This window comes from Rutidosis leptorrhynchoides, chromosome 1 (genome assembly GCF_046630445.1).
Source record: "Rutidosis leptorrhynchoides isolate AG116_Rl617_1_P2 chromosome 1, CSIRO_AGI_Rlap_v1, whole genome shotgun sequence".
NCBI classification, from domain to species: Eukaryota; Viridiplantae; Streptophyta; class Magnoliopsida; order Asterales; family Asteraceae; genus Rutidosis; species Rutidosis leptorrhynchoides.
In genome coordinates, this window is record NC_092333.1 from 633,918,709 (window position 1) to 633,934,378 (window position 15,670).

Genomic DNA, 15,670 nt, shown 5'->3' on the forward strand with positions numbered 1-15,670 from the left:
CAAATTTTGAGTAATCTAGGGTTTGTGTTCTTGAGCAAATTTGGGGCTTTTTGATATAAACAGGTTATGGCCGATTTTTGTCATGAATTGTTGCTAAATTGAGTAGTGTAACATGTCTAGGTAGTTAAATGATCCAAACTTTGAGCCTAAACATGATTTTGAGAATTAAAGTGGACTTTTTCAAGTCTAAAATTCATGAACTTGATTTTTGAAAGATAATGCCATTTGAGACTTGTTTAATTGCTAGTAATGATTATTTTGACATGTTATTTGAGTTGAATGCTTATGAACTTGGCGAACATTTTCGTATATGCTTATTTAAAAAAGTGTAGATTTGATAAAAATGTGAAAATAAGCTTAAGTTTGATATAAATTGATAATGTCATTGTAATTATTTTGATTGATGATTTTGCTGACACTAATGCATATTTGGATGCACAAAAATTGTGTTTGATGTGTTTTGCAGAATGAAAGGGGTGAATCTTCATCCCAAGCCCGCAATGCTCCTGCTGAGAATTTGGAACAACAGGAGGTGGATAACTACTACAAGCAGGATGTACCTCATCCAGTCATGACCTTTTCCGATATGCACTTGGAAGAGTTGCACCCGAACCTGAGATTTGACAGACTTTGGATAGATTATCCAAAATATCAACGGGGTTTGCATACTCTTCACTCTAAGGTTGTTGAGGTACCGAGGGTCATAGAATGGGGACCCTTAGAAGCTGTAGAATTGGCCGGGCCAATTAGGGAATTACTTGTACAGAGGTATGGTAATTCTTCTTTTAATGACTGGATATGTTTATTCACCATACGTAGACCTGTATATAAAATATGGTGTGAAGAATTGTTATGTAGTATAGAGTTGAATGATCGGGTAGCTAGTTTAACCGATCGTTCTTTTATTAGATTTTTGTTAGGCGGTTCGATGCGCCACATGTCTTTACTGGACATGGCTCAGGCTTTACGTATATATACGCCTGAGGAGTTAGCGTCTGCCGATTGTAGAGGATTGATACTAAACGGTAGAAAGATAGATGAGAATTTTGATACACACGGTGTGTGGAGTCAAATGACAAGCCATCACCGTTTCAAAGGGGGAAATTACTCTTATTTGGATATAGATAGAGCCGAATTAAGAGTGATACATAGGTTTTTAGCTAATTCGATTACACAAAGGGGTAAGAACAAAGAAAAAGTAAATGAACAGGATTTGTTTTACCATATGTGTATTCGAGACCCACAGAGCGCTGTAAGTATACCATATTATGTGGGTTATTATTTATCAGCTATGGTTCGGGGGATGCGACCACATAGCATAATAGGAGGTGGTATTTTTATTACTTTGATTGGTGAATATCTCGGTGTGGATGTAAGTCGGGGGGGATTATTACTAGAAGAGCCAGAACCCCGCGATACTATAGGTTTAAATGTATACCATGGTGCGAAAGTTTTGAAGAGGCGAAATAACGCCGCAGTACGATACCATGGTAGACATCCACAGGTGGAGAGAAACCAGCAGCAAGGTAATGTAGGAGGGGGGAATGAGATGCAAGAAATACATAGGTTTATAGCTTCTCAGGAATACGAAAATGCTAGACAGAGAGCATTTGAAGATTGGCAAGTTCATCAGAACCAAATCATAGCTCATTGCCAACATATAGGTAGAAACTATATTCCTACACCGAAACCCATCTTCCCTCCTTGGTCGATAGAGATGCAGCCACCATATCCTACGTATGACCCTGCCGAAGCATTCTATAGCACTTATGGTTATGCCTGGAACCCCTATTGGTACCAATATCATCCTTAGTTTACTTATTATTTTTTATTATTTTGTAATTTGTAATTATTGATACGTTTAATACTTTTGTTAATATTGTAATCATTTTTATAATTATCTAACTTTTATTCTTAGACTTTAATAATTTTTGAATGTGGGGTAATATACCAAACTTCAAAAATATATATATATGTTTGCAGTTTATCTTATGTACACAACAGGGTAAAACAACGCATTTTCAAAGACTGGCATTAAGTTCAGCAAAAGCAACTAATTTTGACGACAAGATGCAAAATATATGTGAAATAACAACAAGACGGAATGAACAAATGATGTGCACCATTTATCATTCAGCAAACAAACGCCAATATATTTGGAAACTTTGGTAAAATTTAATCATTTTCACACAAATCACCCTCAATAATTTAAATTGTTACTGATTTCTTGCAAATGAGGGCATTGCAAGATCTTAAGTGTGGGAAGGGATTAAATTCTTTCGGATTTTAAAATTTTTTACTTTATACACTTGGTTACCATTAAAAATACTAGTAAAGCAGTAGTTGTATTAGAATCTAGTGCTCTCTGATAAAAAAAGAACAGCCCTAGTCTTATATACTGACTACCCAATTCTAGTAAAATTTTTCAAAATTTTCAATTAAATGAATTCAAAATCATGTTTATACATATTTATGAACGATAAAACTAGGTTTTAACACCGAAATTATTGTTACCTCGGAAAGGACATAAATTGAGAAACAAACTAAAATGTTAAAATTCATTTAAAATGGAATAGAGGACGATAAAAAGGAAAATAAAAGCCAAGTGTGGGAAAATTTACCAAGTTATTTTAAACATATGTCACATATATCTGTAACAAATAACTGAAAATACTTTTGCTTTGGACTAAACTAAACTGTTTTACCCGATGAAAGAAAAGAAGAGATGGATCTACACGATGAATCAATTCCATCATTAAAAGGAAGTAAAGTCTTCCGAAAAAGACACGCGCTTCTTGATTTAGGTCATGAAGTTGTCGTCCAGACCAGCTGTAGGTTGACGAAAAATCTAGAAAAGTCATCACTAAAATCAGCAGGAAATCCACGGACCTCAGCATTAAACAGGGTCACCAAGTGGTCAGATTTATCCTAACCATGAGAAGGATTTATCTCGTATAATGGGGGGGGCACCATGCAAATTAGCTTGATAAGACTAATGAATCAGATCCCCAGAAAGGATAATCTCCTTAAAGATTAAAAATCAGCTTTTAAGACTGATATTACTCAATCCTAGAGATTGACCTTAAAGATTGAGAATTCAAACTCATGGAATTCAATGATATCTAAACTCGAGCTTGAACGAGAAAATATTTTGATCAAAATTATAAACCGATTTGTTTTCTGAAAACCCTATTTTCAATGCGTTCATTACCATTGAACGTAAAATCCTAGGAATTCACCTGGAATTCATTAGGTCACCTGAACTAAATCGGGTGTCAACCGTAAGAACAGTGGTTGCATAGTGGTCAAAGACAGGACCTTGTGCCAGGCCGAAAAATTATAAGGGTGAGCTTTACTATTGCTCCTACCAAGGATAGTAATTGCGTCCGACACGTTATAGACCATAATCAAAAGCATGTCACGGGACATTGCCTTAACAGTTGCTTGTTCAACGCTTTCCTTTACAACCGGACGGTAGTTTACCGAAAGGTAATATACGGGACAAGTAAACTGGACGTGTTGCTTTCCAAATACAAGGTTAGCAAGTGGGTGACACAAAACCGCAAGTTTTGAGCTAAAATTTTCAAATCTGAAACCCACCAAACCCACAAAAATATTTTGCAAACACCGGTAAAGGGTTATTCCGGAAAACTTATCTAGGGTAAAAACTAGATTTCAAAAGATCAAATGTTTTCATAAAGATCCAATTTCCTTAATGGATCTAAATTTTTATAGTCATGTGGGACTGTAAACCATATCGTTACTACCATTGTTTATACCGCCGTATAGAAATCACTGATGTACAAAGTGTGAAGAATAAAGAAGTGATTCTAGTATTTCAAGACAATATTGCTTGAGGACAAGCAACGCTCAAGTGTGGGAATATTTGATAATGCTAAAAACGAACATATATTTCATAGCATTATTCCTCAAGAAAGACAAGCTTTTAGTTGCAATTGTTCTATTTACAAGTGATATTCGATTAAATAATAAAAGGTGAAGACAAAAGACAGATTCGACGAATTGAAGACGCAAACGACCAAAAAGCTCAAAAGTACAAAAGACAATAAAAAAGGTTCCAATTATTGATAAGAAACGTCTCGAAATCACAAAAGTACAAGATTCAAAACGCAAAGTACAAAATATAAAATTGTACGCAAGGACGTTCGAAAATCCGGAACCGGGACCAGAGTCAACTCTTAACGCTCGACGCAACGGACTAAAAATTACAAGTTAACTATGTATATAAATATAATATAATATATAATTAATTATATTAATTATATATATATTATATTTATAAATAAAAAACCGTCGGCAGAGAAAACTCCAAGGACTGAGCTGTAAAAGTAACCTCCGCGACTCGCGGAGTTTGAAGAGGTTTTCACCGCGAGTCGCGGAGCCCCAAATTTCAACTCTGGCTATAAAGCAAACCGAATTCTGATCATTTTTCATATTCTATTTCTCTCATCTCTCTATCTATACGATATATATATATATATAATTTATATTTTAATTTTAATTTTAATTATAATTCTAATAATAAGGGTATGTTAGCGAATATTGTAAGGGTGTAAGTCGAAATTCTGTCCGTGTAACGCTACGCTATTTTTAATCATTGTAAGTTATGTTCAACCTTTTTATATTAATGTCTCGTAGCTAAGTTATTATTATGCTTATTTAAAACGAAGTAATCATGATGTTGGGCTAATTACTAAAATTGGGTAATTGGGCTTTGTACCATAATTGGGGTTTGGACAAAAGAACGACACTTGTGGAAATTAGACTATGGGCTATTAATGGGCTTTATATTTGTTTAACTAAATGAAAGTTTGTTAATGTTAATATAAAGATTTACAATTGGGCGTCCCTATAAATTACCATATATACTCAATCGGACACGATGGGCGGGGTATTTATACGTACGAATAATCGTTCATTTAACCGGACACGGGAATGGATTAATAGCCACTAGAATAATTAAAACAGGGGTGAAATTACGTTCAAGGGTAATTGGTGTAATTGTTAACAAAGTAGTAAAACCTTGGTTTACACGCAGTCGATAACCTGGTGTATTCATTAAACAAAGTATTAAAACCTTGTTACAATTCGAATCCCCAATTAGTTGGAATATTTAACTTCGGGCATAAGAATAATTTGATGAGGACACTCGCACTTTATATTTATGACTGATGGACTGTTATGGACAAAAACCAGACGGACATATTAAATAATCCAGGACAAAGGACAATTAACCCATGGGCATAAAACTAAAATCAACACGTCAAACATCATGATTACGGAAGTTTAAATAAGCATAATTCTTTTATTTCATATTTAATTTCCTTTATTTTATATTTAATTGCACTTCTAATTATCGCACTTTTATTTATTGTTATTTAATCGCACTTTTAATTATCGTACTTTTTAATTATTGCAATTTTATTTTATCGCACTTTTATTATTCGCAATTTCATTATCGTTATTTACTTTACGCTTTAAATTAAGTCTTTTATTTATTTAAAATTTTACATTAAGTTTTAACTGCGACTAAAGTCTTAAAATCGACAAACCGGTCATTAAACGGTAAAAACCCCCTTTATAATAATAATATTACTTATATATATATTTGTATTTTTATAAAAGTAAACTAATATAGCGTTGAGCTTTGTTTAAAGATTTCCCTGTGGAACGAACCGGACTTACTAAAAACTACACTACTTTACGATTAGGTACACTGCCTATAAGTGTTGTAGCAAGGTTTAAGTATATCCATTCTATAAATAAATAAATATCTTGTGTAAAATTGTATCGTATTTAATAGTGTTTTCTGCTAAAATTAATAACTATTTTATATACACCTCGCATAACATCAACAACAATTCGAGTAATTATAGCGATGTGTGCTACATTTGATTTGCATCTAGAGCAGCTAGATGTGAAAACTGCATTTCTTCATGGAAATCTTAAAGAAGAAATTTATATGCTTCAACCAGAAGGTTTTGAACTACAAGAAAAAAAGAATTTGGTTTGCAGGTTAAAGAAATCTCTGTATGGTCTCAAACAGGCGCCGAGATGTTAGTACAAGAGATTTGATTCTTTCATAATGAGCCTTGAATATAACAGACTTTATGCAGACCCTTGTGCATATTTCAAGAGGTTTGGGGACAATGATTTTGTTATTTTGCTGTTATATGTAGACGACATGTTGGTTGTAGGCCCCAATAAAGATCGTATTAATAAGCTGAAGGCTCAATTAGCTAGGGAGTTTGAAATGAAAGACTTGGGTGCCGCAAACAAGATTCTAGGAATGCAAATTCACCGAGACAGAGATAATAGGAAGGTTTGGCTTTCTCAAAAGAATTATTTGAAGAAAGTCTTGCAGCGCTTCAATATGCAAGATAGTAAGCCAATCTCAACCCCACTTCCTACTAATCTCAAGTTATCCTCCGTTATGTGTCCTAGCAGTGAATACGAGAGGAAGGAGATGTCTCGTGTACCGTATGCATCAGCAGTGGGAAGATTAATGTTCGCAATGATATGTACAAGACCAGACATTGCACATGCAGTGGGAGTAGTTAGTCGGTACATGGCGAATCCTGGTAAAGAGCATTGGAATGCGGTAAAGAGGATCCTTAAATACATCAAGGGAACCTTAGATGTTGCATTATGTTATGAGGAACCGGAATTTATTGTCAAAGGGTATGTTGATTCAGATTATGCAGGTGATATCGATAAAAGTAAATCTACCACTGCATATGTTTTCAAACTTTGTGGTGGAACAGTAAGCTGGGTTTCAAAACTGCAGTCAGTTGTGGCAACGTCAACAACAGAAGCAGAATATGTAGCAGCTACTCAAGCTACTAAAGAGGCAGTATGGTTGAAGATGTTGTTGGAGGAACTCGGGCACAAACAGAAGAATATCACTTTATTTTGTGACAACCAGAGTGCCTTGCATCTTGCAAGGAATCCGGAATTTCATTCGAAAACAAAGCATATACGAGTTCAGTATCACTTCGTTCGTGAGAAAGTGGAAGAAGGAACCGTGGATGTGCAGAAAATTCATACTGACAACAATGTGGCCGATTTTCTAACAAAGTCAATCAACCGTGACAAGTTTATTTGGTGCCGTTCCTCATGCGGCCTAGCAGAGACGTAAGCAACATCATTGGCAAGGAAGAATTATCGTGTGAAGATTGATTGAGCTTCAATCGAATCTTCAAGTGGGAGATTGTCAAATATGGAGGCTTGGTTGGTGAATTCTATGGTCAAATACACACATGTATATTGTGGTATAAGACTTGGTAAAACTTGGCATACTATACCTACCAAATTGTCTACTAAATATTTACCATTTAGCCATCTTGAATTAGTATAAATAGAGCAACATGTAAGCTCATTTATACATCCCATATTCATTCTTCAATCTTGTATTCTAGTAGATAAATAGAGAGTTGTGAGTATTAATCTCCTAATTACAAGAGATATAAAGATTGATACTTATCCTTGTAATTAGAGAGAAAGTGTAATTTCTATTTTTCTTATTAGTGAAACGTTTCTTTCCTTGCCCGTGGTTTTTACCCTATTGGGGTTTTCCACGTTAAATCTTGGTGTTCCTTTATTGTCATTATTTCGAGTATTACTAGCGGTTTGGTATAATTCGGTGTCGCTTTTCACAACATGAACTATTTTGGTCACCGTATATCTTTGCATCCAGCTTGCTTCTTGAAGGGAACTCCTATAAATTTTTAATGAGTAAAAATGTCATTGCTACAAACTACTGTCGTGTTCTCAATCTGTTTGTTTAAGCGTGGATGAAACATAAATAAAATTATCAATTTGTTTGTTGTTCTGTAAATTAGTTATGAGAACTTAAAACTGTACCTAGCAATCAAGACTCATACATCAAAAATTGAGTCCATCAGGTCAACTATTTGGGTCCAATGGGTCTCAAGAAAGCAAAGGGATCAGGTTCAATATGGACCAATCTTTAGTCCTTCAATATGTAAGAAGGTCCATCTAAACCCGTTGAAACCCATTACCAACCCATTGTACGAAAAAATTAAAAAACCTTAAAAAAAATTTAAATAATAAAAAACTTACAAAATTAGAAATGTTAAAAATAATGAAAAAAAATTTAATTTTTACTTTTTTAAAAAAAGCAAACTTTTTTTTTAAAAAAATAATAAAAATGAATAAATGAAAAAAGAAATTATTTTTTTTAAGAAAAAATGGGTCTCAACCCGACCCAACCCGTTTGGACACTAACAGTTTGACCTGTTTTGAATTGTGAGACCCATTCGACCCATGACCCGTTTTGACTCAAACCCATTTGAGTCTCGACCCAACCCGACCCGTTTTCCAGTCTTAGTGAAACATACTTTCAAGAGTCGAATAGAAACGGGGTTAACTCCAGCCAACATTTCTCTTGCAAATTCTTCATCGGTACTCCAAGCAGATTGGTTAGCTGCAGGTTAAGAAATCATAAGAAATGTTGGAATCAATAATTCATCATAACCTAACCAAATTCATATGATCAATCAGTGAAACAAAAGCAAGATGTATATTAATTTACCATTACAAGAAAATCACATAATTTATTTATTTAGTCATGACATGTAATAATTATACCTTGAATGACTTGTGGCGTAGAGTATCTAGAAAGTCCCTCGCCATCAGATCGCATAAATTCTTTTAACACTTGTAAAGGGATGTCTTTCAGAATGTTATCAAGAGTAGGACCTTCAGGAAGCTTGATTCCTCCATTGTAAAGCTTCATAACATCTTCTAATGAGTCGAATTCGTCTATGGTTTTGTCGGATAGAGCTTCAAACTCTGGGAGGAGGACTTTAAGTACAGCTTCTAGTCCGTATGCCAAAAAATCCGATTTCTTCAAGTGTCCAAATCTCTCATCTCTTGGAACATATATTTTAGAACTCTTAATAAGTGAAAGTCTGCTTTCAACTTTAGGATCTACAAAAGCCAAAACATATGACTCAAGAGTCAGGATATATATATCTTTTACAGATCATTGTGTTCAAATCATTATTATACTACTCCGTACTATACTATACTAATAAAGATTTTTTTTTTCTGCCGGTGGTCACTCGTGTATGCATCAATTAGCATGCCGCGTTCATGTCATTTTTTTTTTTTACTCCGGTGATCCCTTGATTTTACAAATGTGACGTCCCTCCATCTATTTATCTAAAAAAATTTAAATTAAGTGGCATCACGTGATTAACACATGATGTCGTTTAATACTCCCTTCGTCCCATAATTATTGCCCATTAGTCTGTTTAACAGACTTTTTTAACGAAAAATAAACGGAGGGACCATCAGAAAAGTATTTGTAAAATTAAGGGATCACCGGAGCTAAAAAATGACAGGGACGCGACATAAAAATTGATGTATAAATGAGGGACCACCGGCGCAAAAAAGCACTAGTAAAATAAAAACCTAATTTGGTTGGGGGTCGTCCTGTTCTACCCCTACGGGGGTAGGGGTAGTCAGACGACCCTCCAATTATTGGGCGTTTATCCTCCGGTTCTGCCAAGTCATTATACAAAGCATAGTCATAAACTCTGTCCCATTCTTCAAGCATTCCGGTCCCATTTCCTCTTAATGCTATCATCTCATCCTCTCTGTAAGGACGTATAAGTTCTGGTGTCTCACTAGGAAGATATGCCTGCAAAACATGTTACATGACTCGTTTTAAACCTCGAAATAGAACATCATATGTCATATGTACAAATTTGTGTTAAAGGGTACCTTATTAGCAAAGAATATGCGATCTTTAGTATAGTTTTTGGCAGGGTAAACTGTTAGTGCATATTTTGTAATCCCTAGTTCCATGAACGTTAATGTATTATTCGATCATGTTGTAACCTGTAATATTGTTAAACGTTGATTGTCGATTTGTTACTTTATATATATGTAAACGTTTAAATGTAATGTGTAATATTACTCGACAGTCGGCCGACTGACATAGTCAGTCGACCGACTGTCAACCACAGTCGACCGACATAAGATCTGGGATATTTAAGCCAAGTTAATCTCCACTAATTTGGTTAATCACTTAATACATTTCACACACACAAACAGTTCTATGTCCGGTCTCACTCCAATCTTCATGTCCAAATACCACAGAATGTCAGTCTAGGCTACGTGTTTATCAAGATATAATCTTGATTTGACTCGTACGAACCCGAAAACCCATAGATATTCGTTTAAGCTCGTTCTTGTGTTATTCCGCCTCTAGATCGTGTTAGGTTGATTCTAAGGTCCTCTCACAGCGTCTACAAAGTGATATCAGAGCCTTGGCTTGCTGAATCAATTGTTTTAAACGAGTTTTTGTTATATTTTTGGGTCAAAAAAATTGGTTTTGGATTGAATTTTGCATACTTTTACGTTAAACTTTTGGTTTTAATTGTTTTAGAGTGTTTACAGAAGTCATTCTAATTTGTTTAAGGTGTTGGTCAGTTGTTTTAGTTCGAAAATTGAGCTTGAAATCGTTTAGAAGTCAAAAACCTGATTTTTGGATTCTAGTTCTGAGAGAAATTACAGTCGACCGACTTAAGTGTCAATCGACCGATTTAGGATAAAATCGACCGATTTTAGTTTATTTCGACCGATTGTCATTAGTTCGACCGATTGTCTAAAAACCGACCGACTTTAGTTCTAAACCGACCGAGTTAAACTCTAAACCGATCGATTGAATGAACATCGACCGAATGAGAAAAGTAATACCATTTGACTTAATGTAAACAGAACTTCGACCGATTAACCATTGACAGTCGACCGACTGTAGTTGTTCATCGACCGACTGTCATTCAATCGACCGACTTTGGATCAGATTCAACCTTAATTAATTTTAACGATGTCTGATCAGGCAATGGCAATTACTTCCGGCGTTTAAAATATTTTACTATCTGATAGTGAATCAGGCAGTGCCAATCGTGCTCCTAGACTTGATAATACAAATGATTACATTAGATGGAGGTCTAGGTTTATGAATTACATTAGAGGCCTTGATCCTAGAATGTGGGATTTGATACAACATGAATATAAAGAGCCTTTAGGTACTAATGGTACTAGTAAAAAGTATGAAGATTATAGCGTGACCGAAAAAGAAACATATGCCTTAGAATGTAGATGTTATGCTCAATTGACTCAGGGTTTAGATGGTGATATTTATTGTAGTGACCCGAACTTTTCCATGTTTATATATATTAATTGAGATTGATATTTACATGATTAAATGTTTCCAACATGTTAAGCAATTAAACTTGTTAAGACTTGATTAATTGAAATATGTTTCATATAGACAATTGACCACCCAAGTTGACCGGTGATTCACGAACGTTAAAACTTGTAAAAACTATATGATGACATATATATGGATATATATATAGTTAACATGATACTATGATAAGTAAACATATCATTAAGTATATTAACAATGAACTACATATGTAAAAACAAGACTACTAACTTAATGATTTTTAAACGAGACATATATGTAACGATTATCGTTGTAAAGACATTTAATGTATATATATCATATTAAGAGATATTCATACATGATAATATCATGATAATATAATAATTTAAAATCTCATTTGATATTATAAACATTGGGTTAACAACATTTAACAAGATCGTTAACCTAAAGGTTTCAAAACAACACTTACATGTAACGACTAACGATGACTTAACGACTCAGTTAAAATGTATATACATGTAGTGTTTTAATATGTATTTATACACTTTTGAAAGACTTCAATACACTTATCAAAATACTTCTACTTAACAAAAATGCTTACAATTACATCCTTGTTCAGTTTCATCAACAATTCTACTCGTATGCACCCGTATTCGTACTCGTACAATACACAGATTTTAGATGTATATACTATTGGTATATACACTCCAATGATCAGCTCTTAGCAGCCCATGTGAGTCACCTAACACATGTGGGAACCATCATTTGGCAACTAGCATGAAATATCTCATAAAATTACAAAAATATGAGTAATCATTCATGACTTATTTACATGAAAACAAAATTACATATCCTTTACATCTAATCCATACACCAACGACCAAAAACACCTACAAACACTTTCATTCTTCAATTTTCTTCATCTAATTGATCTCTCTCAAGTTCTATCTTCAAGTTCTAAGTGTTCTTCATATATTCTACAAGTTCTAGTTACATAAAATCAAGAATACTTTCAAGTTTGCTAGCTCACTTCCAATCTTGTAAGGTGATCATCCAACCTCAAGAAATCTTTGTTTCTTACATTAGGTTATCATTCTAATACAAGGTAATAATCATATTCAAACTTTGGTTCAATTTCTATAACTATAACAATCTTATTTCAAGTGATGATCTTACTTGAACTTGTTTTCGTGTCATGATTCTGCTTCAAGAACTTCGAGCCATCCAAGGATCTGTTGAAGCTAGATCTATTTTTCTCTTTTCCAGTAGGTTTATCCAAGGAACTTAAGGTAGTAATGATGTTCATAACATCATTCGATTCATACATATAAAGCTATCTTATTCGAAGGTTTAAACTTGTAATCACTAGAACATAGTTTAGTTAATTCTAAACTTGTTCGCAAACAAAAGTTAATTCTTCTAACTTGACTTTTAAAATCAACTAAACACATGTTCTATATCTATATGATATGCTAACTTAATGAATTAAAACCCGGAAACACGAAAAACACCGTAAAACCGGATTTACGCCGTCGTAGTAACACCGCGGGCTGTTTTGGGTTAGTTAATTAAAAACTATGATAAACTTTGATTTAAAAGTTGTTATTCTGAGAAAATGATTTTTATTATGAACATGAAACTAAATCCAAAAATTATGGTTAAACTCAAAGTGGAAGTATGTTTTCTAAAATGGTCATCTAGACGTCGTTCTTTCGACTTAAATGACTACCTTTACAAAAACGACTTGTAACTTATTTTTCTGACTATAAACCTATACTTTTTCTGTTTAGATTCATAAAATAGAGTTCAATATGAAACCATAGCAATTTTATTCACTCAAAACGGATTTAAAATGAAGAAGTTATGGGTAAAACAAGATTGGATAATTTTTCTCATTTTAGCTACGTGAAAATTGGTAACAAATCTATTCCAACCATAACTTAATCAACTTGTATTGTATATTATGTAATCTTGAGATACCATAGACACGTATACAATGTTTCGACCTATCATGTCGACACATCTATATATATTTCGGAACAACCATAGACACTCTATATGTGAATGTTGGAGTTAGCTATACAGGGTTGAGGTTGATTCCAAAATATATATAGTTTGAGTTGTGATCAATACTGAGATACGTATACAATGGGTCGTGGATTGATTCAAGATAATATTTATCGATTTATTTCTGTACATCTAACTGTGGACAACTAGTTGTAGGTTACTAACGAGGACATCTGACTTAATAAACTTAAAACATCAAAATATATTAAAAGTGTTGTAAATATATTTTGAACATACTTTGATATATATGTATATATTGTTATAGGTTCGTGAATCAACCAGTGGCCAAGTCTTACTTCCCGACGAAGTAAAAATCTGTGAAAGTGAGTTATAGTCCCACTTTTAAAATCTAATATTTTTGGGATGAGAATACATGCAGGTTTTATAAATGATTTACAAAATAGACACAAGTACGTGAAACTACATTCTATGGTTGAATTATCGAAATCGAATATGCCCCTTTTTATTAAGTCTGGTAATCTAAGAATTAGGGAACAGACACCCTAATTGACGCGAATCCTAAAGATAGATCTATTGGGCCTAACAAACCCCATCCAAAGTACCGGATGCTTTAGTACTTCGAAATTTTATATCATATCCGAAGGGTGTCCCGGAATGATGGGGATTTTCTTATATATGCATCTTGTTAATGTCGGTTACCAGGTGTTCACCATATGAATGATTTTTATCTCTATGTATGGGATGTGTATTGAAATATGAAATCTTGTGGTCTATTATTATGATTTGATATATATAGGTTAAACCTATAACTCACCAACATTTTTGTTGACGTTTTAAGCATGTTTATTCTCAGGTGATTATTAAGAGCTTCCGCTGTCGCATACTTAAATAAGGACGAGATTTGGAGTCCATGCTTGTATGATATTGTGTAAAAACTGCATTCAAGAAACTTATTTTGTTGTAACATATTTGTATTGTAAACCATTATGTAATGGTCGTGTGTAAACAGGATATTTTAGATTATCATTATTTGATAATCTACGTAAAGCTTTTTAAACCTTTATTGATGAAATAAAGGTTATGGTTTGTTTTAAAATGAATGCAGTCTTTGAAAAACGTCTCATATAGAGGTCAAAACCTCGCAACGAAATCAATTAATATGGAACGTTTTTAATCAATAAGAACGGGACATTTCAGTTGGTATCCGAGCGTTGGTCTTAGAGAACCAGAATTTTGCATTAGTGTGTCTTATCGAGTTTGTTAGGATGCATTAGTGAGTCTGGACTTCGACCGTGTTTACTTGAAAAATGATTGCTTAACAAATTTTGTTGGAAACTATATATTTTTAACATGTGAATATTATGTGATATATTAATCTCTTAACGCATTTGATATTATGTGATAGATGTCTACCTCTAGAACAAGTCCCATTGACTCACCTAATAATAATGAAGAGTCAAATGTAAATTGGAATGATTCGTGGACTGATTCACAAGTTCTCGAAGAGGAACCGGAAGAAGAGTCGGAACCGGAAGAAGAATCGGAACCGGAAGAAGAATCGGAACCGGATGAAGAAATAGAACCGGTGGGGGAAATAATAAAATGGTTAAGTAAAAGAAAATCCTCAACCAACCGACCAAGGTTAATTATGTTCAATGGTGTTTCCGCCAAGGAAGCAAAATATTGGGAGCATTACCAATTCTCCGATGAATCGGATTCCGACGAGAATTCCGATGATGTTATAGAAATTACCCCAACTGAATTTAAAAAGGCAAAAGAAAATAATAAGGGAAAGGGCATAAAAATAGAGAAATCTAATTCCAACCCCAATGAACTTTATATGTATCGTCAACCCCCGAAGTCCTTAAGTTGTAACAATGACCCGGGAACCTCTAAACCACCAGGTTTTTCTAAACCAATGTGGAAAACGACGGCTCGTATTAGGGGAACATCATATATCCCAAGAAACTTGGCAAAACGAACCAAAACCGAAGAAGAAGAAACAAGCGAGTCGGAATAAGATAGTTGTATTCGTGTGGTGTAATATATGTAATATAGTGTGCTTATGCTTTATGATATATGTAAAAATTGCTTGTATTAATAAGTATTTTTTTTATGAATCTAACTCTTGTATATTTTACAGTATAAAAACACAAAATGGATAGACAACCCAATATTTTAAGAGACCTACCCGGAGACATGATTGATGAAATCTTGTCTAGAGTCGGTCAGAATTCTTCGGCACAACTATTTAAGGCGAGATCAGTTTGTAAGACATTCGAAGAACGTTCCAAGAATGCCTTGGTTTATAAAAGGCTTTTGTTCGAAAGATGGGGGATATCACATTGGGAAATCCATAAGTTACGATGTGTTTACTTTGACGCATATATTGCGGGGAACCCAAATGCTATTTTACGC

General features: G+C 34.0%; 1 protein-coding gene across 1 annotated transcript in view; it reads right to left on the minus strand.

Moving 5' to 3' along the window:
* Positions 1-15,670, minus strand: part of LOC139885659 (probable linoleate 9S-lipoxygenase 5) — a 178,250-nt gene that overhangs the window by 23,983 nt on the left and 138,597 nt on the right. The window contains exons 4-9 of the mRNA XM_071869407.1: positions 9,772-9,821; positions 9,460-9,688; positions 8,632-8,973; positions 8,382-8,467; positions 7,681-7,738; positions 5,171-5,175 (exon numbers count right to left, since the gene is read on the minus strand). Coding sequence (XP_071725508.1) covers positions 5,171-5,175; positions 7,681-7,738; positions 8,382-8,467; positions 8,632-8,973; positions 9,460-9,688; positions 9,772-9,821 — 770 coding nt within the window. The remainder of the gene's footprint in view (positions 1-5,170; positions 5,176-7,680; positions 7,739-8,381; positions 8,468-8,631; positions 8,974-9,459; positions 9,689-9,771; positions 9,822-15,670) is intronic.